At 44.8% G+C, this 20236-nt stretch overlaps 1 protein-coding gene and 1 long non-coding RNA gene across 4 annotated transcripts in view; one reads left to right on the top strand and one right to left on the bottom strand.

Moving 5' to 3' along the window:
• The window catches only part of LOC118646386, a 98226-nt gene that overhangs the window by 20479 nt on the left and 57511 nt on the right, over positions 1-20236 (bottom strand). The window lies entirely within an intron of this gene.
• Positions 1-20236, top strand: part of LOC105836319 (zinc finger protein rotund) — a 161433-nt gene that overhangs the window by 85116 nt on the left and 56081 nt on the right. For all 3 annotated transcript variants that reach the window (XM_036289099.1, XM_036289098.1, XM_028190516.2), the window contains exon 5: positions 13266-13441. In XM_036289099.1, coding sequence (XP_036144992.1) covers positions 13266-13441 — 176 coding nt within the window. The remainder of the gene's footprint in view (positions 1-13265; positions 13442-20236) is intronic.

Genomic DNA, 20236 nt, shown 5'->3' with positions numbered 1-20236 from the left:
GTGCCCATCAAGCTCGAGACGTTAGACGGGGCCCTAAAATTAGCCTGGTCGGCCTGGCAATTGCGCAAAGACCCTCGACTATTCGTTAATGCACGGATCGCATGACGCCGAAATCTTGGGCCTCGCGAACAGTAGAGGAGGTGGAGGACGTGCGTGTGTGTGTGTGTGTGTGTGGGACGACGTGGAGCCTCAAGGCCCCCTCTTGCGCTCGCCTCATTATCGTATTCGCTCGTCAAGTAAATGCGAGTCGCTCGTTTGGAAATTCCTCGTCGTCGGCAGCCTCCAGGAGATCCGTCGCGATATACACCAGCACGGCAAAGCAGACGGGACGTGTCGCAATGCGCACGACGTATGATTTATTTGACCGGCGAGTATTTTGACGAGTCGAATTCGAGAGACCGTGAAAGTGGCTGGCGCGTCTCCCACGTGACGATCTCATGAAGATCGAATGTAATTTTCTGTAGTCTTATCATCAACCGTTAGATAAGCTTCGCGATTTCATTCATTCACCCGAGACATCGGGAAATATCTTTGCGTAACGGTCTGTACCTTAACCTTTTTTAATGTCCCGTATTAAATTGATAGTCCTCGCGATTTGTTTTAAAAAATAATTTTTATTTCTACCTCCCCTTTTTTTAAAAATCATTTTTCATCTAAAAAAATATGGAAAGGTTGATAATTTATGGCTGATAATTTATTGGAATTGCGAAGCGAACGCTCTTAGCTAAATATATACGTACGTATAAATTCGTTAAACGTAAAATATCGCGAATTGTTATTGAAGCGTTAAGAGAAGATAAGATTGCGCCAGACGTGTCTCTTCCTCCGTCCCTCGAAATCTTAACGATACCGATGAATGACTTTAATGATCATTGAGCATCCTCGCGCGGGTAAGTAAAAATCCGAGGCGGCACTTCCTTCATTCTCCCGAACGTCTCTCGCGACGCGCCGTCGTAACGCGACGGAGGCGAACGCGTTAACGCAACACCGGCGGCTTTCACTTACCTCACGATCTGTGCTCTCCTCTGATACTAAGAGACACATTTTCATCCAAATCGTTAAAGCGAAGAATCGGATTACGCTAGTTTTAACCGGATTATAAAAAGCTACTTGAACTTCCGTCCTCTGGCGAGTTAATGAGACTTTTTTGGGGGCGAAAATATATCGGGAGGGGGGGAGAAGGATAACTTTCGTAATAATTTTACAGACAACTTCCTACGCCGCCGCGGCAAGAGGATCGTGTCCCATCTCGTGTTACTTTGTAATGTACAAATGAAATATCCCGCGAGTAAAAGAGGACGCGGGAAAAGCGCGCGTTATTCTTTTTTAATAACAAACCTGCTGTACCTGCTTTCCTCTCTCGAGCTCCTATTTCTTCCCGTGCGAGCGCACATACGAGGAAAGGGATTGCATTTCGTATTCGGAGCGGTAGAATCGGCTCGTAAACAGGTCGATAAAAATCCGACTGTTCCACGTAAACAGACATACAGACGGAAATCAGTCCGCTCTATCAAATATATGCGTACGTAATATGATTGCGTGATACTTCATTCCTCGAGGTTCGTTAAACCGTGCCGCTCCGTATTCTACATTAATAATAAAGTATTAATGCCCCGCGATTGCGTCTTAATAACGTAGGGGAAGAGGGAACAGTTTATTCTTGCTAAATCGATAGAGCTGGAGATTGAATATCGAAAGGATAATTAGGAATAACAGAATGTGTCGAAACAATCGCCGCTTTTAGGCGGAATTATAGCGGAATTGTTGTCCGGGGGGAAAAGTAATTTCGGAATGCCCTAATGCATATTACACGGTGGTGTACTTCAGCATTCATGAATAAGCGGGGATTCAATTAGAGCCATTTATTCTCGGCGCGGAATCAAAGCACGTTGTGCAAATGCGGGACGGGAAACGTGCTGGAACGCGCGGCTAGACCTCTCTCTGTTACATCGTGCTCTCGACATAGGTTACGACGTGTCGAAGAGTTCGGGGTCAATTAAAAGTTGGAGTTTTCTGTGTCGGTGCAAAAGAAAGGGTGGCAGACTCGCGAGAGAGCGGAGGGGGGGGATGCAACGGGAATTCCTGGCGAAGGGGGGTCGTCCCGCCCGACTGTCATATTTCACATTTTTTCCATCGGAAATGAAAAAAAAAAAAAAAAGATTTACCAATCGTAATAGAATGGTCTACGGGTCCTTTCGCTCACCGCTAGCCGATTCATATATTTTGCAATGTCCTCTCTGTCCTCTGTGTACTACATTAGACGTTACATAAATGATGCCGATCCTGCAAATAATTTGTTCGGTCTACCAAATAAATCCGATGGAATTTACAGAATTCATAGGAGTCGGATAGTATTATTACCGTGAAATCCTGGCTCGAATAATAATGAGTGGCATTACTTATTTGCGTCTCCGGAGCGTATTTTACCTCAAAAATCTTTCATTTTATTGGACAGTATCTTTGAGAAACTATGCGAGAGAGAAAAATCAAAATTTTTTAAGAAGAGTAACGCCCGTGTAAATATCTGATTTGCTTTCGTTCTGGAATCGTCCCGCGTGCGGTTTTCAAAAATTCGACAGCTCGACGGTCGTCATCTCGGAAACGTAGTCGCCGTCTGGCGATCGTCTGGTTCCCGCGATCAGTATACTCGAGGTGTTTTTTACGGCTTCTCCACTCTCGCTTTCCTCGTCTGCCCTTCTCTCACGTCGCCACGTCGGTTTCACGCGGTTTTCCCGGAGATTTTTACCATGAGTAAAGGTCTCCCTTCGCGTTTTACGACGTCGTTTCGCGATTTTATATCGCGACGCGGCGTCCTATCGATCGGGAACGAGTCGAATCGCGCTTGCCCTCCTCCCCCCCCTCTCCCTCTTTTTTTTAAACCCTCGCCCTCGCGAAAACGATTTTACCGCGCTGATCGATTACCGGTTCGCGTCGATCGTAATATTATCAGGTGTTACGCAACGCGATTGTAACGCCACGTCGGTTCGTTTAATACGTACAAACGGGACAGGCTAATGACGCTCATTTTCTGTCAATAACGGCCGTCACGTCGCGCCGGCGATATACACGCGGCAATAAATAAACTTTACGATGGTGAGAAAAAGGGGGCTGTAAATTTAAATAAATTGTGCGAATTGAAGGTTTTGCGCCGTGAACCGGACGGTCTACGGGACGGGAGGGGAGGGGGGAGGGGGAGGAGAAATATTAACGACGGCTCGTGTCGCCGCACAATTAGCAAGTGGATATTGCGCCGCGACCGAAAATTAATCCCGCCAATCATCGGCGGCCTCCCCCCCATTATTGTCGCGAATCATTATCAACGTCACGCCCGTAATTCATATCGCGCTTTTAACCTTCGCCACCGAAATCGTACCGTGTCCTTTCGCACCGGATAATCGATACCGTCACGCGCGCTCGTCAATAATTCGCGCCGGTGATTTATTTTTTATTATCCGGCCGTTTAGAACAGTCTGTACGACGTCAATGAAATCGTCGTGTCTATGTAACGCGGGCGAAGTGGAAAAAAAAGAGACAAAAGGACCAAAAAAAAAAAAGCGACGCGCGGAACGATTCATCCCGACTGTCTTCTCCGATATGTAACGCGCGTTAATCTTCAAAGTAACGCGCCGCCGCGCGCCGTGAAATGGAAGTGCGTTGCTGCTCGTAGAAGCGCTTCCTCGCGATTTGTTTAGGAAGTATAAACTAAGAGTCAGTTAGTTCTGCGGAAACAGCTTTCTTGCCGGGTTGATATTAATTGATATTCCCGCGGAGCTTCGGACGAACTTTATGGCCCGCTTGAAATTCATGGGACGAATAAAACTACTATCGAAGGAAAGGATCTCTCGATTACGCAGATTAAGCTGCGAGACGGCTATAAATATTATTGTTTTGTCCGATCCTGGTGTAAACTTTCCGCCTGCTCGCAACTAACTTGCGTAACATAATTAGTTGCTACGTGCAATACTAATTGATCGTCTTAGGAGACGCCAATTGCTTTACAACTCACACAGCCAGACACGGGAAAAATTTAGTTCGAAAACAAGTAATTACAGATCGAACTTTAGAATTGTCGTGTCTGTGCCTGATGTGGACGTCGCATATAATAGGACGGGTTTTAAGAATTGCGTCTGATGAGAGGACTTGCATTTTGCCATCTCTCTTTTTTTTTTTTTAATTCTTTCCAACCGGTTTCAACGCATGACGAAATTATTCGAAAATATCCTCGCGAAATATATGTAACGTCCAGACGCGCAGGTCGATCGATCTGCTCCCGAAGACTTGAAAAATTCCCGAGACCGGTTTGACGTATACAAATATACGTTACCACAATGGCAGTTTAATGCTGACGGGCGGACTTATGGTTACGAAGCGTCGCGGTGACCTCGCGGCTCTCTCTCTCTCTCTTTCTCTCTCGAACTGCATCCGCGACTTCTATTCTGGCTGTCGCTCCGTCTCCGAATCTCTTAAATCGAAATAATAGCCTCGTATATGCGCGCGACGAATCATCGACGAAAACGCACATGCTCGATTCGATTCCGCGCGAAAATGTTGACACATCGCCCGGCATCCCCGACGACGTCGACGTAAGAGACACGACGGGATGAAGAAACACACGACGAAATATTGCGTTTCTTTGCACATTAATATTCATCCTTTTATCTTTTTATTGATTATTTGTTAAGTTGTCCTTGCTCTGCGGTCGCAAAGCGCGGCGATAAATTAAATTATCCCGATTTTAGACGAGATTGTGCCGGCGCGTAACGCGAAGCGACAAGTGATAATTTATCGCCTAGCATTCAACACATTAAAAGTGTGTGTTGGTAGTCAATCTTTGAATTCAAATAGGATTAGAATCCACCACGCTGAATAACGCGAGCCTGCGGTCCCTTCCAGCGCCGATTCTACCTCTCGCGATCAAATTAAATGGTTTTTCCCCCCATTTTTTTTTGTCTTTTTCGGCAATTTTCTTTTTGGCAGAGAAGATGGAACAGATCTCGGCGGACTTACGAAGAAAAATTGCAACTGGGACGTATATATATATATCTATATATATTTCCCGTTGGACACGTAAGGATTGAAGTACGTACACGTCGAATCAAACGTGTCATTATCGTTCCGCTCTACGTGCCGTCGATGATATCTATTTCACAGTGCTGATTGGAGTTTTACAAAGAAGCAAAAGTAAACAGCAGCCGCGCAGCGCAAACAAGAGATTCAATAATCCCGGATGCAGTTAACCAGGTTGCGAAATGAGGGTTTGTTTGACTGTGCAAAAAGATCCCCTCGATCGTCGATCAACTTTTGTATCTCTGTTTGGGGGAAAGAAGGCGCGTTGTTACGGCGGACTTCCTAAACGCTCGTTAAATCGTATACATATTCTCTTTTTTACTCCGCTCGTCTAATTCACGAGTCGATAATAGTCGGTCCTGGCGAGAGATTAGCGTACGCTAATTCTCTCTAGCCTAGGAAAAAAAAGAAAAAAACTTCTTTTCTCCCGCGAACTCGCGCCGTCTCCATTGAACATTGTAAGATATATATACCCGTAACGCGTATTTACCCGAGGCAGGTAATTTACATGAAATAAATGAACGTAATGCGAAGTAATGCACTTACGTCCCAAGACGCGAATTTGTTTTTATCGGAAAACGTATCATTCTCCCGCCTGATTATAGCGCTCGCGCGCGCGTTTTCCATTTACATCCGTCCGCCTATATCGCCACTCGGCTTCGCATTAGTCACAACGAAACGCGCGCGCCGTCTCTTACATCTCATTCTCTCTCTCTCTCTCTCTCTCTCTCTCTCTCTCTTTCTTCATCTCATAATCTCATACGTCGTTTCCTTTTCTCCGTCCCGCTATCTTTTTCTCCGCTCTCGCTCGCAGTTGGACGAAGGCGGCGGCGCGGCGGCCGATCGGACGCAAGTCGTCGATGGATCGACCGTCGTCCGCAACCACTGACATTTCCCCAGCAGAGTTATTTGCATAATTTACTACCGACCTCAACATTAGCGTCCACCTCATATGAAGCCGCGTACACAAATAGCTCCAAATACACGTACTGATATATGTAAATATAAATAATGGGCGTGCACGTAAACGTATAATGGACGCGTGCATATTTTTCGGTACATGTGACTCGTACATTCGTAAGCGATTCAGTCCGGTGTGTGTGTGTGTGTGTGTGTGTGTGTGTGTGCGTTTCTTTTTTTTCCTTTATGAATCTCTATCCTGGTAATACTAATGCGACCCTGAGGCTTGACATATTGCTAACTCACGATAGTCGAAATTCCGAGAGAGGAGTCCGCGAGGTAAACTGAAAAGAAACGGTGGAGATGCATCGCGCACCGGACTGCCTGCGTGGTGCAATATTGATGCAGCGAGCGGAGGCAGGATCCTTGATCCTATCGACTCCAGAGGCATGACGTCAGGATCGATTCGCGCGACGATCGCGCAAACGGTGAATATTCATAGAGGATTAGGAGACAAGTGCAGGCCACGACACGACATGGGATGCACTTATGACTTCGCAGTGAAACTCCAATGAATCGAGCGATAACGGCACGTGGATTTAATAGATTCAAATTTGCATTTCTCATGCGGCGCTCAAAAGTACCTTCTGCACGTAACTTTCGTCTTCTTTACGCCGCGTGAAGAATTTCACGGCGCGAGAATAATCGCGCGACATGTTTATCCGTTGCAACGCGAAGGAAATAGTTTATTAGCGATCGATTACCGGAGACGGATTATTTTGGTAAAATTTTGTAAATGTAAACAAAATATGCAATTCGAGTTGACTTCTCTCCTGGCTAGACGTATACATATTTTTTTGTTGTCTCTCGCGAGCGCTGCAGCGATAGCAGTAACCTCGTCTCTCGGACATTAAGTCGAAAGGAAAAATAACGAATTCATTTTCGCGCGATTATACATTATTATATGAGAGATCTATATTCAGATCTCCTCAGTTTTCCTTTATCGGACGCCATCGGTGCGCCGATTTGCCGAGGCTTCCTGCGTCACACGAGGTATGACGCAGCTGGCAAACAATTAAATGTGTTGCAATGGATATAATTGCCGTGTTCCCACGATTATTATTAACTCGCGCTTCCCGCAAGTCTAGAGGACTAGAGAGAAGAGACGATCGGTCATAGTCGCGACTGTTACAGTTTCAACTCTTCGTGTTATTTCACTTTGAAAACACGCACTCCCAATTCCATTTTTTCCCCCTGCTTTTTTTGTCACCTTGCGATAAACACGATTGTTATCGTAAGATCTGAATAGCTTGCGCTTGTTGCATTTAAAAATATTATTTATTAAGCCATTTAAGTAAAGGCTTCCTCGTTATAGAGTGATTTGTTTAATTAATGAGGGCGTAAAAAATATATATAAAACATTCGTTGCGTGTCGAGATAATTGCAATTTAATTTTTTTTTATATATAATGCAAATTTCCAATGCGAGACAAACCCGTTTAGACTCTCTTGTATAAATTTATGGATATACGGAAAGTATAGATGCGCTTTAGAAAAAAATGGACACGTTAAAAAAGACCGTATTACTCATCTTACGGCGAGTGTCTCATTGCCCGAAATGTTTATATATGCATTTTCTTGCATAAATTTCTACGTGATAGATTTGCTCGCCACGTGCAATTTATACTAATGAAATTTATGAAAATTTATTTATATATGAACATTATACAATTGGCAATAATGAAATTTGCAAAAATTTTATTTACATATGCGCATCGATTATCGCGCACGACGAATTTGCAAAAGAGACAAATGATTCCGCGAGAAGGCGAGACGAGATGTGCGCGGACTGCCATCGACGTGGTTAGTCAAAGTTAATTCAAAAATGTTCAAACACCCATACGCACCACGGCGCGAGGAAAAACGCGGGTTTTTACTCGCGTAGGTGCCGAAAGAGACGCGATAATTCCATTAAAATTACGTACCGCAAATAACGCCGGGAGGTGCGTGGCGTCATACGTCATTAATGCACTCGTCGCGCGAACGCGCGCGTGTGCATGCGTGCCGCCGCGCACGCACATTCGCGGCCGGGAGACGGGCGGGGGGGGTGGGGGAGATCGTTTTTCGAGCCGCCGCTGTGCGTTTTGTCAGCCAGCGGCGGCGTGTGTGCGTTGGACCACCACGTGCGCGAAAATATGAAATTCACAACGCGCGAGGACGCACGAGGTCCCACGAAAATATATTATTATTGCCCGGCGCCGATCGCCGGGAAAAACATGGCCTTCCACCGTTCCAGTAATTTTCATCGTAACAAAGGTCGAGGCCTCAGACTTAACAATAAGATGATCTACTTCAGGTGTACGTGGAGAATATCGTGTTGATGGAACGTTTTTATCGCGAGATAGCCGTCTGTAAGAACTGTTGTTTCTAAGTGACGTAGCTGTTTTTTAATACAAAGATCGTCTAGAGATTCGTGTGTATCTTTGCGGAAAAAGAATTTTATATCAAATTCATTATGTACGATAGCAACCGCGGACTGTAAGAAGAAATTTCAGAAATTATTACCACGAGCAGTGTACTTGTTATGGTAATTTGATGATAAATATAGTAAAAATTTTCATAATCCCTTTCTTAGACCGCGCTTACTATTCACCATAGTAATTTTTACTGCAACATTTTCTGCTGACTGGTATATTATTTTTCAAATTTCGTTTCTGATCCTCTTTGAAATTGATAACCCGGATGTATCTCAAAGTTCAACGTGTGACGCAACGTCGCAAAGCAAGACGAACATAAATTGGGGAAAAAAAATTGCAAATGTTTAAGGGCGGGGTGCAAGATCATCTCTCTCTCGGGCGAAACGTTATAAAAGTTTTCGCATAGAGATTACACGGGGAGAGGTATAACATTTCCACCGTAGACCCCCGCCGATTCCCCTCCACCCCCCTCGTCCGCGTCCAGTTCCATTTTCGCTTTTATCCTCATTTTCACGCGCCTGCTCCGACTTCAACCTGCAAACAGGTGCAGCGCATTTTATTCTGAGGCCCGTGTCGGGGTCTCTCGCATTTTTTATCCTCTCCCTCCCTTCCCTTCCCCTGCCTCCGGACGCGATGTGTGCCGCGACGAAGAGAGGCCATCACCTTGGTGCTACGGCCAAAGAGTAAACCGCGGCTCTCGCGTGCACGAGATCACGCATGTAAATGATAATTATCGAGTTCAAGCGCGCTTGAAAGATCAATTAGCTATGCCGCGAGGAGAAACGTTACGTATGCGCCGCGCGCGTTCCGAGATTGGTCGATTAGGCGAAAAGAACGGCGGCGCGAATGCGCGCCGTTGCGGGACGATCGAGGCGGAGGGGTGGGGGGGAGGGGAGGACGATGATTTGCAAGACGTTTTTATTCCTGGAAGTGAATCGAGCGAGCGGAGCGATCGCCGATTATCCGATCGGCGAATTATCGCGCTCTCGGGGCGCGTCTCGAAGCTTCTCCAAGTTTTACCCCGCGTGTCCGTGGAAATTCGGTTAAACGGCAAGAAAAGGGAGCATAACGCACGGGGGGGGGTTTTTTTTTTCCACCGGTTGGCCGGCGCGAATTTGATAAATAATCCACGTGCAGCCGTCATCCCCCGCCCATGACGAAACGCCCCCGTGCAGCTTTAAAATTATAATACGCGCGCATACAATTAACATTTGTAAATTTAAATGAACGGAAACCGAACCAGATAAACTTTACGTCACACGCACGTGTGAATTGCCGGGGCGGGGTGGCGCGAGAGGGGGGGGGGAGAGAGGAAAAAAGGCAGCGTCAGCGAGAGAAATGCGGGCGCGCGCGAGAAAACGGTACGCGCGCGATGTAAAATTCATAATAATGGCGCGTAACGCACGTGTACACGTTTTATTTAATCTCCCGCTTCGGAAACAGCCGCCGCTCACACCTGTCTCAACTCGCCTGATTATGGTTTAGACTTGTGTAGTATACGCGCGCTTATCGATTGCGTAACGGCCGCCGGGCAATTAGGCGAGAAAGAAGGCCGCGCGAGCGCGCGCGCGCGTATAAGCGTCGCGTAGATTCCGCGCGACAGACACACGGGCAATAAAGCGTGTCGCGGAGATCACGATAAATTTTCTAATTTTATGTACATATGTATATATGAAGTTTTAAATATTGAGCGCATAAAGCGGCCGCGATTTTCAGCGGCGGAGTTATTGGGAATTGCATCGCGCGCATTATGTACGGCGTCCGCGCGCCTTGAACTTTGATGCTGCGCTCGATATTATACTTGTTATACCCGCGCGATTTTCTCATTACGCCGCAATATTATCATCGCCTGGCAATTACTTTGCGATTCCGCGCAAACGCGCTGATTAGTTTAATCGCTCCGTTCTAAAAATGTATTAACTAATTAAAAAGCTCAATGTACAATTTTTTTTCATGCACGCGCATACGCATACGGGAAAAGATAACGTGGCATTTGCATTTTGTTGAATTGATGATATTAACGCCAATATTACATAATATATCACGTCTATTTTGCACAAATCAATGCCATTTGTTCCGACAGTCTAAAATAAACACTTGCGCTAGAGAGAGATTCGCCCTAAATTGCAAATAGCCATCGATTCGTCAGTTATCATTAATTAATATCAATATCGAACCCCCCCAAACGCTCGCCCGAGCCTGCGACCGTAAATTTTGTTAAACAACCACGCGATTCAAGCGAAGCGGGTTAAAGCGGCGACGTCCACCGTCCGTCCTGTCGCCTTGCCTACTTGAGTTACGCGCGGATCGACACTCTTGCACATTAATGTCCGGCCACGCATGGACTCGCTCGCGAGTGTCCTTTTGCATGTTTAACGTCGATTCTGAGCGAAACCGACGCGCGCGTGGGCCGTCGGCTTCAGAGAGGCGCATCTTCCACCGCCTACGCGTACACTTCACCGAACGACGCGCGCGTACTCGACGTGCATTGTCGTAAAAGTCACGGGATGGCCCCGTCCTTGCTTGCTCGAGAGAGAGAGAGAAGGGTCCTCGCTTCTGAACTGAACTTAACGAGCGGAGGATGCGCGCGAGCGGCGGCAATCGCGGAGCGCGCGTAAAGCGGTGCTATTAATAAATTCTGAAGTCATTAATGAGGGAGGAGGGGAAGGCGGGGCGAATCATTAGTTTCCTTCTTTTTTTCTTCTTCTTTATTTCCCTTTCTTTTCCTTCCTTTTTTTTTTTTTTAGAATTTCGCAACGCTTCGTAAAAATGAGACAAAAATGATATTTCATCCGGATTGCGACATGTAAACCGGAATTTAAAAATTATAATACGATCTCTCTCTCTTGCTCCTGGTGCACGGTGAGTTGAGCCGGTAAAACTGCTTAAAACGATCGTCCGAGCGAGCGGGATACTCTGCGTTTGAGGCTGCGTTTGCTTGTTGCACAAGGCCGAACGATAATTTTTCTATTATTGGCAGGAAACGGATCAAGTATACGTAATTTATTATAACCTCCTCCGGGGTTTAATGCCGGTAGCGCTTCCGGTCGTTTTTACCGCCGGTACGCCGACTTTCTTGATGGCGGGAAAGGCTGCTGCCTAAAAAGAAAGGATTGTCGTATCGTGATTAATCTTGTAATTCGATATTATTGATCGTTCGGATGAGAGCGGGAGCCAGCAATCGTATCTCCACGTTATACGCACCAATTACGAATCTTAATTGTCCTTAATAACATCTCGGTGATACATTTAACTTTAAATGATTTCTTCCTTATAATTTTATTTGCCGTCTATATACTTTTTACTCCTTTAAATGTCGCGTCGCTTAAAATCATCCAGCAGAATTTGAATTTGGCTGCGTATTACGAAGCATCCAGAGCGGCCTTTATTAATCAGTCGTCTAAAATACAGCGCGACAAACTTTCAGCGGGATACTTTAATTTTGAATATCCGCGACGTGGTGCGTTCTTTTCTCCTCATCCTCGAAAAGTCTGACGGTGCAGAAGTAATAGCGAGAAAGTATCCTCAGGAAGTTATTAACGCAGAATAAAGCAAGATAAATAATTTCTTTCTCCTCCCGTCTGTGCCTCTGCAATTGACAGCCCGCTTCCAGAAGCAACATTTCGAGAAAGGCAAATAAATCGCCCGTGCGCCCGAGATGTATTTATCGTTCGCCTTTATCGGGCGAGTTATCTCCGATAGGGAGATAGAGAGATTCAAACGACCGCGAGAGACAGCGGCGACGCGAGAGAAGTGAATCGTGAGTATATACTCTCGCGCCGAAAGGATGACGGTATATATTTTTGCAGGCTCGCTTTGCATGCACGAGGAGCGTGATACGTGTTTAAGTGTCGATGCGTAAGAGCGCAAAGTAGTAGCTGAATACCGCGAAATACACGTCGGCGGCACGGAGAGCCGCGATGATATAGTCAGCTCAACTTGTCGGCCGAGCGCTACTCGCGTTTATGCGCGCCGATCGATATCGAGGGAACTCGTCTTAATGACAGGCATACACACACACACACACACACACACACACATATACTCGTAACGCAGGATCACTCGTCCTTGCAACCCGCAGGATCCTTGCCCCTTGCACGCCGCCGTGTGCCGGTTGCGTCAGTCGGTCGACCGCTCGACCGTCCGTGTGCCTCTTTCTTGGTATCGCCGCGTACGTGTGTTCGTGCGTACGTAGATAATTGTATGCGTGCGTACCATTTATCGCGACGAAATGCAAACGCGAGAAACGCGAAGCGAGAAACGTCCGGAGCCTTGCACGGGATTCTTTGGCACGGGTCGCGGCGTCATCACGATATAACTCGGCTCAAAAACGGCGGCTTTCGGTGACGGACAAATTCTCCTTGTCGCACACGCACGGTGCTCATTGGACTCGATATCAATGCTACATATATCTTCGCGATATTGCGCATTCTAATAATAATAGCTGGATGTTAACAATGACGTAGTATTGATACCTTGCGTCGTATTCTAATAAATCCGGAGTAAATTGCGAAACGCAAAGCAAAGAAAAAAAAAAAAGACGCATCAATAACACATATATCGCGCCGCTCGATCTATAATCAGCGTTCAATTAAGCGCTTGGGAAATGCCGCTTATGATTATGCCACGGTGTTACTATGTCACTTTCCAGGCGCGCTTTACGATCGAAGTAGGTCGGTCGCGGAATGGAAGAAATATATAATAGCGAGTAATTAAAACGGTGTTTACGATCTCGCGCCGTCTCCACGTCACTGTCCTCGATGACAATCGTCGTCACTCAAGGCGATCCCGATCTAGTCCTCGAATCTGTGAATGATTGCAGGCGACGAGCAGTATCGAGGCGCTGGCGGCTCGAGCAGCGGAAGCCCACCGGCGAGTCTTTTGGTGGTGCCACAACCACTCACCGTGAAACCCTCCCATCCGTCGCATCTCAATTCCCATCTTGGTGGGCCTCATTCGCATCCGCCGAGGAAGTATCAATGCAAGATGTGTCCGCAGGTAAGTTTGGCATCACGCGGCCGACCGCTCACTTTTAGATCCATAAATCTATACTTGCGTTAGGCTACGTACAGACTTGCTACGCCGTGGATGCACCGGCGCGCGATGTTGTGGACTGTAACTCCGTAACATCGCGAGCATTTGCGGCGAGCATTTCGGGTGAAAAACACCATATCGTGTTCGCCGCATCGAAGGAATACGACAAACAACTTTCCGGTATCAAAAAGAGCCGCATTGTTTCGTGCATCCCTATTATCTAACTTTTTTTTAGAGGAATCACATTTTCCGTTTGACAGATCGCCCTGCTAATCATTTGTTGAATGGATTGTCTAATCGTGAGTGTATATCAGTTTAACAGTGGAATATTCATCTTATTGACAGTTACGATGTTTTGTTGCAAATCTGTATGTAGTTTTAATGCTGTAACCTACGGATCCTTTAACACGCGTTCGTAATTAGCGTTGCGTCTCTATGTAGGGAAAGCACGCGTCGTGCCCTGGTTATTTTGTAAGTAAATCTATTATAAAGAGAAGCGCCAGAAACCCTTCTCTTTTTTATGGCTTTCGTACCGGGATTCTTTTCAGCTCGGTCCTTGCCATTCTCTTCTATAGGGTCCCTTGATAAATAACAAATTGCTTTACGGTGTTAATGTTACAACATGGTCTCGCGTTAATTTTTAGGAGCAGTACTTTTTGCTTAGTACTGCACAGGTAAGTGTCATTTAGATATGTTTCGACAGAGCCGAGAAGATTTATTTATCGCAAAGCAAACATCTTCTTTCTTTAAATGGTATCGTTATAAATCCTAAATACCAATGAAATGTGAGGTTTTCCCCATTTCTTTCTTTTTAGGAAGAGAAAGAAAGGGTTGTTCGCTTGTTTGTCGAATTATACGTCTGTCTATTTAGCTAAGCGGACTATGAGACATTTTTCGTGTTACTTGAAAAAATTTTCCAAGACCTCATTATGGTTTGTTCCTTTCTTTTATCCCTTCACGCTCTTTCATTTTCGATTCGTCGAAATTCCTTTTTATGACTTATTGTTCGACTCGTATTTTCGAAAGAAATACAATATGAACGAAGTTTTAGACTATACGGAGAAAAAAAAGGGTTAATTTTGGTATAGCAAATTCGTTAAAAATTGACCGTGATGTATAGGAATGTTGGTGTAACTATCTTGAAAAGGAAATTTTGATTTGTTTAATCTTTTGTTAAATTTTTAGAAAAAATTGAAAGGTAAAAGTCACTATAGCGTCTCTTACTAAAAAATAGAAAAGAGCACGCTTAAAAATTATCTCACTACGTCACAGTAAAATTTTTCGTGCTTCCACTATGAGAACTTCTTTTCCAATCTAGTGCAGTTTCATGAGCTATTTAAATTGTGACTAAAAAATCCACAAATTTTTCTACGAATCTTAATAATAAGATCTTACTATTTAATTAATTAGATTTTAAAAAGGTAAAAAAAACTGCATAAATTTTATATGACAAATTTTGTATACATTTTTTTGTTTTTTAATTTGAAATTATTACTAATATCTATTATTGATTTATTAGATATTTGTCTCAGAGAGATGCACACAAATAATGATGTATGGTAATATGTACAATTTACTATATAACCACTCGATCCAACAATAGGCTTGTTCCTTTTATAGCTGCATTAATTTAGATAAGATAGATTTTATAATATAATAATTCAAGTTTACAGGATACTTAATTTCTTGTCATATTTTCCTACATAATATTAGACAAGCGTATACATAAATCGTTTTACTTTTTAAAATGTTGAAAAAATCTAATATACTTACGTCGTTTTATGATCTTACAATTGGATATATTTTTCAATATAGAAGTATAATATGCTATTATATTTCCAAAGAGCACTATAGTGTTATATATTTCAAACTATATTAAATAATAAACATTTTTTTTTTTACTTTTTTTGGTCGCAGAAATAGACAATGCAGTGGTTAACAATGAAAAAGAGGTTAAAAGAGAGAAATGGTTGGAACATTCTTCATTTTTCAGAAAATTTATGAGCGATTTTAATACCTTCAGGATTCTACTTCTTTTCAGGCAACTTTAGAAAATATTTCTATGACACATAATATGTAACCAATAAAATTACCGTCATTGAGAGATTGCGGTATGCAATCTCTCTCGTAACAAGGTATACGCGTTAAACTTTATTGACGATAAATACTTCACAAACTCGAAAAGTGTACATTATTGATTCATTATTGATAATATCAGGCCTGGCGGCATACTGAGTTATCGATGCAAGAGGATATTCTCGAAGTATAATAAAATCCGATAAGAGAGAGAGAGCATTGATACTATTCACAACGAGCTCAATATAAATGGTTATAATACGGGCACATCCTTCTTGTAAAATTGAAAGCGGAAGAGTATTTTGGAGTTGAAGTAAAATTCACTAAAATTATTAAGGAATTGTAACAAATTGATATCATTTTTCAGTGCTCATAGATTTTCTTAGCTTTCATATTTGATCGGAATTTCCTCGACGCAAAGACGCTTCTATCTTACAGTGCGCGGGACATCATCTCATTATTAATGTCTGTTCGGGAGGTGGTTTGAGAAAGATCTTGAAACTCCCGTCAAAGATGCAGCATCCTTTTGGGGTTTTAAGATTTCGGCTGCGTACCGCGTGGGTTTTATATACGGAGGGACCTGACCCCGGGAAAATTTGTTGCAGCCAAGTCGTGACATTTTCTGCGCCAGTTCGGCCGTGGATTCGCCCAGGTTGACGATTTACGTCCGCCTGATGATGGATTTCAGTTTCGCAAATTCGTTAACGCGCGCTTTACGAGCCGTTTAGAGACAATCGTTAAAGTTTACAGCTTTCCGCGCTTTCCGCGATAATTGCCGGCGAACGGCGGCGCGGCGCGTCGCGAAGGAGAGGAGAGAGAAAAAAAAAAGGACGGAGCGCGAGAGACGAACGAACGCGGGAGAGAGGGAACGAGAGTGTGACGGAAAGACAGAGAGTGAGAGCTCGAAGGACGCGGCGCGTGACATTCCATGAGGCGGATCGTTAAAACTTAACGATATTCACCGAACGCCTATACAGAATAGGGCAGATTATCATACATCGGAGGCCGACGACGAAGCGCACGCTGGCGCTTGTCTGTCCCGTTTCGCGAGGAAGGAGAGAGAGAGAGAGAGAGAGAGAAAAAAACGGGAGCAAAACACGAAACCCCGACGATTAAGACCAGTTATTGCACGTATAGCTGCCACGTTAGGTACAATGTGACACGGAGGGGGTTAATTTGTTGCGGATCGAGAGACACATCGTGCGTCCCGAGAAAATCCCGCAATCTCCGTCTGTCCGTTATCTGAAATATCTCAATGAGAAACTTTTTTTTCCCAGATCGTATACGCGCGTGTATGTGTGTGTGTGTGTGTGTGCATGATTTATTCCGTTAGGCGTTCCCAGAAAGAGCGGAAGGAGCGACAGAGGGATAATCGTTAAGGTGCAGACCGATCAGCCGCGGCATGCCGCGCTCATTAGCACGAAATTAGTAAACGAACAAATCTAAACCCTATCGCAGAAATTACAGCCGCTTCGTTAAAGCCGTTTCAATAACTAATCGAGGCCGTTTCTTAATAGCCCAACGGCCTTATCGCTGGACGACGACGACGGCGACGATGACGTTTAATAAAATGATAATTCGCGTGTCCGGTTGCTCGTCATCACTTTCGGTCGTTGCCGTTCGGTTTAACATTAAAACGGGGGTAATTATATGGCGGTATGTAATTGTAACATTGTCTTTTGCCGCCGTACGTAATGATCACGCCCTCGTGTACAGTTAAACGCAATGAAAATACGCGGAATGATTAAATTGTCTAACTAAGGGAAAAATAATATCTGCAGAAAATTGTTTGTATTTTATAGCACACGTATATTGTTTTCTTATTTGCAGTGTATTTGCTTATTGTTAATGATACGCAAAATCTTTTTTTTTTAAGACCTCTCTTTAAATATTAAAAATATTTATATTAATTTCCAAGTATAATTTGTAACTTAATTTAAATGTGTTTTGTAAAATCGTTTGTTGCACTTGTTTCTTTGATAGAAATGTCATAGTTTGTAATTAATTTTTAGATAAATGTTTCACTAATCTTCGGTTGAGTTGTTACACAAAGTGATCTCAGGCATATAGTTAGACATTTTTATATTATCATTGATCTCTATTTGCACGACATTCCAAGAAATGATTCTTATTTCTGACTTTGCAAAAACCGATCGGATCTAAAGATTGTTACGTTTTATTTCCACTTTCCCCTACACAGTAATAAGTACTCGCTGACGGTCCCGGCTGCGTCGCGTTCCAGACGGAGATTAAACCGAATCAAATTATACATTTGCCGACGGTAAAAAAGTTTACAAATTACACAGATTTCGTGCAACGGTACTGGCAGATTCTCCGCGATTAATCGGCCTCCGCGGCACGTTACAAAGTGGTAGTTTCTCGTTATAATCGTTTCTCTTTATCGGACATCCTTTCGGGGAGTAGGACTGTCGAAAAGAGAGTAAAGGAGGAGATAAGTGCAGGCACTGGAAAAATTGAAACATTTTAGAAATGGTGAGGAAGAGAGAACATTTTTCTAAAGTTTGAAGCCGAGAACACGTACCGCGATGTACCTATTTTATTTACGTTGTTTGCAATACATTGTCCGGTTAAAAAAAAAGTAGCAGAATAATACGAGAGCTATTATAGCAAAATTTATTACATAATGACGAAACTATTATCATTCAGGAACCAAGTACACAATGGTTACGTGTGCAACAATTGCGGTGAGTCGGGCTAATTGCCCGTAAGTGCGAGAAATGGACGCACGAGCCGAAGGCGAGTGCATTCACCCGCACGTGTGTGTGGGTAAGAGCCGATTAGCACATGTTGCGCACAATGTTTTTTGTTATCCGTGTATCGAAATGTTGGTCCTTGAGGGTGAAAGATAGATGGGGAAAAGGACACCACTTTCGGTGCACAGGTAACGAGAAGAAAATCGTACGGTTCCGTGTAATTCGAACGGCAGCGTCTCCAGCCTCTCCCGTCACGGATAGATAGTTTTCTCACAGTGTAATTGGGAATGTTATTCAACTCGTTCATGAAGACGAAACGGAACCGATGAAACTTGAATCTGTAAAACTTTGGCATCAATAATTATGCAACCATAAATCAATTTTAGCTATAGCGCGGGCATTTCGTAAATTACTACCTTAACACGTAGTGGGACACGCAGTGGGAATCCTTTTTTCAGCGCGATCGTTCAGATGCTACGCGACGAAGCCGCGTTGGCAGTAAATTTATTCTCGATTAGTTGTAATTCTGATTGAATGCGACGCGCGAGGACGGAAGGCGGGAGGGAAGCTAGGAGCGGCAGAGTACGCAGTTTTGGGGTGGGAGATTAAAAATTCAAGAATTCATAAATTGCCGCAATCACCACGCCCCCCCGCCCAATAAGACAGGAAGTAGAATTATGCTTCATCTCGCGCAACGGTGCTGTCACGCTCGTTTCGACTAATGTCTTCTACGATTAATCGAGTTCGTTGTCTCCCAGTCACGGTCTTCCTATCGGATCCAAAACCTTCGACAACATTCCTCGTGCGTGTCTTCGTTTTCGGAGATATCGTAATTTTCGATGGAGGCGGAGAATGTAATTTTAATGATCGAAACGGTTTTAATTTTAATGACTTAACCAAGGTACACACACACACTCTCTCTCTCCCTCCCCTCTCTTTTCTTAAACTCTCGAAATTCACGGAGTTATGGAGCTCTCGTGATATCGTGTGATCACCTGTCGCGCTTCACCGATCCTGTCCTTTAATCCAACGCATCCACCTCGTCGCTGCACCGCGACCGCGCCGCTACCGTTTCTCCTTATCGAACATTCCACCACCGGACGTACTGACACGCGGCTACGAGAGGAAATAAGAGGAAAATGAAGAGGGAGGGCAGGGAGGAAGAGAGAATGGTAGAAGAGCGGAGGAAGAGCGAGAGAGCGAGCGAGCGAGAGAGAGAGAGGGAAGGAAAACGAAAAAGATGACCGGCTCCTGAATGAAGCTATGCACCTCCGTGGCCGGAGGGCTCGGGATTCAAGTCCGGAGGCTAGTGTACCGTGACGGCACAGCATCCTGCCTCAATCCTCCCCCTCCTCCGCCTCCTCGTCATCTCGCCTTCTCGTTTCCCTCCGCGTAACCCCCTTTGCTTTGCTCCTCTTCCCGCCTCATCTCGGGCGCGCTCGCGCGCACGCTTCGTCCCTTCCTCGTCCGACGTTGACTCGCCGGGACGGTTCTTCTCGGTAACCCTCTTCCTCCGCCGCTAATGTCCTCCGCAGCTTCTTCCTTTATCATCGTGTTTCTCCTCGGTCTCCCTCGTCTTTCTTTCATTAAGCCGCCTCACCGGCTGGCGCTATCTTTCTTCGCTCTAGGTGCGTGCCGCCGCGGTGCCCCCGCTTCCTCTCTCGCCGCCAGTCGAATCGGATTACTCCGTTTCATCTTGGCCGTTTCATCTTTCGTTGCCTTCTTAATTCGCCGCGTTTTTCTTTCCCCCCACCCCCCCCCCCGTTGTTGCGCAACGCGCGCGTATATGTAACCGCTCGCCACCCTTATCGGCCGCCCGGTCGATTTCTCGTTTGACTTGTCAGTTTAGCTCCTCTAGGTATATCTCCCGACTTATCGACTTCCCGTCAGCAATTTCACAACCATCACGGTGGCGAAATTAGCGGTTTTCGTTTCGTCTTTCCCGTCTTTCCTTTTGCCTTTCACACGT

Source organism: Monomorium pharaonis, chromosome 6 (genome assembly GCF_013373865.1).
Source record: "Monomorium pharaonis isolate MP-MQ-018 chromosome 6, ASM1337386v2, whole genome shotgun sequence".
NCBI classification, from domain to species: domain Eukaryota; kingdom Metazoa; phylum Arthropoda; class Insecta; order Hymenoptera; family Formicidae; genus Monomorium; species Monomorium pharaonis.
This window is presented reverse-complemented; position numbering and strand designations above follow the sequence as displayed.